The 1,545-nt window shown below is 38.1% G+C and overlaps 1 protein-coding gene across 1 annotated transcript; it reads right to left on the bottom strand.

The window, feature by feature from the left end:
- Positions 1 to 595, bottom strand: LOC112140730 (interferon alpha-inducible protein 27-like protein 2B). The gene is made up of 3 exons (XM_024263736.2): positions 516 to 595; positions 283 to 435; positions 1 to 138 (listed from the first exon to the last, which is right to left on the bottom strand). The coding sequence occupies exons 1-3, from the start codon at positions 523 to 525 to the stop codon at positions 35 to 37; spliced, it is 267 nt and encodes an 88-aa protein (XP_024119504.2). The 5' UTR covers positions 526 to 595; the 3' UTR covers positions 1 to 34.
- Positions 596 to 1,545: the final 950 nt, after the last annotated feature.

Raw genomic sequence — 1,545 nt, forward strand, 5'->3', positions numbered from 1 at the left:
GGAGCTGGGGCAGCCTAAGGCAGAAAATCATTCTTCATGGAGCTCCAGTTTGGTTGCAGATGCTGGATATCATGTTTCCCAAAACGCCTCCAGTAGCAAAAGTAAGTGTGAAGCCACTCCAAGAAAAACCAACCGCGCCTGCAAGAAACAATGTGAGTTTCAAACAAACTACTTTCTTAATTTTTTCTTCACTTTATTAAATGTGAAAATGTGTTCTCAGTTTTACATAGAACTCTCTTGCCTCAAAGGATCTTTGAGACCAAAAAAATTAATTCAACTTACCAACTGATTGTAGCAATGATATCATGCCCCATAATCCTCCTGATGAAAATAATGCCATCAGTTTTGCAGCAATGGATCCTGCTACTATTCCAGTTGCAGAGAATCCCAGTGCAAGTATGACAGCAGGAGTCAGAACCACAGCAGCGACTCCTCCTGCAAATCAAACAACAAAAAGAGCTGATTTCATATTTAAAAGTTATTTCAAGTGATTTGAGGTTTATTCAGAGTCTTACCTCCAGCCATAAGAACAGCTTTACCTGTGGAACATGCAAAGAAAATACATTTTAAGTGTTTGTTTTTCCAGGATGAAATACATTCAGTTAATAAAACATAAACTATGAGATTAAAAAAATGATCACCTACATAGTTCCTCCATGGTAGCTTTGAGGAAAGAGAAAAAAACAGTGCTTTTAAAGGGCTGACACAGGGGAGTGGTTTGTTTCTAACGTCATGTTCTGTAAAACTGCTCTTACCTGTACAGTAGGTGGCATTTTCTGTTGTCCATGTGCTTTACGACTAAATAAAAAGGCTGCTTAACACACTGATAGGGTTGTGCATACATTTATCTCATATTTGCTTTGTATGATTTTAACCTCTCTTCTCTTTCTGCTCATTTGAGGTCGTGCTCAGCTGGTATCTGGAAGCTTGCAGTCATCCTTAGCTGAAGGAGGCTGACATATTACAGATACTCGGAGATGCTGACGCCGACCTATTGCATTGAACTAAGACAATATTGGTAGTAGAACCAGTTTGAGGCTGTTTTTCCTTCCACACCGTGAGAGCAGCAAATGTAAATAAAATAAGACCGCCCTTGAAAGGTTATAAATATGGAAACCCTGGACCAAGATCTTCAGAGCGGGTAGAGACTGGTTTGAACATTCTCTGTCTGTTCTCCTTGTGCAAGTAAAATCTGATTTAAGAACTGACCCCTCTCTTGTCTTCCTTTCAGAGAAATGTTTCAGGTTGTTTGAACCTAACACACACCTTTGAACTTCTACATTTCATCACGATGTCTCTTTGTTGATCTATAAATAGATTTCATTATTTCATTATTTAAATTCTGATGTAAGACCTTAAATAATGTCTTTAATTACAGCAAAAAAGTCAAAATGATCAATTTGCCTGACAGTAGGACAAAGAATAAAGGAAAGAGCTGCTTTGTTCAAAATACAAACTAATAGTTTCAGTTTCAGTTCAGATCTTTCAGAAGGAGGAAAACTTAAGAAGCACACGTTGATCACAACACCTCCTTGATCGTGTTGA

The sequence above is a fragment of the Oryzias melastigma genome, unplaced genomic scaffold (assembly GCF_002922805.2).
Source record: "Oryzias melastigma strain HK-1 unplaced genomic scaffold, ASM292280v2 sc01483, whole genome shotgun sequence".
In the NCBI taxonomy this organism is placed as follows: Eukaryota; Metazoa; Chordata; class Actinopteri; order Beloniformes; family Adrianichthyidae; genus Oryzias; species Oryzias melastigma.

Bases quoted from the DNA above. Each gene is read 5' to 3' on its own strand.
- LOC112140730 (XM_024263736.2), bottom strand. The intron at 139-282 runs GTAAGTTGAATT...TGTTTCTTGCAG, and splicing joins ATCATTGCTACAATCAGTTG to GCGCGGTTGGTTTTTCTTGG.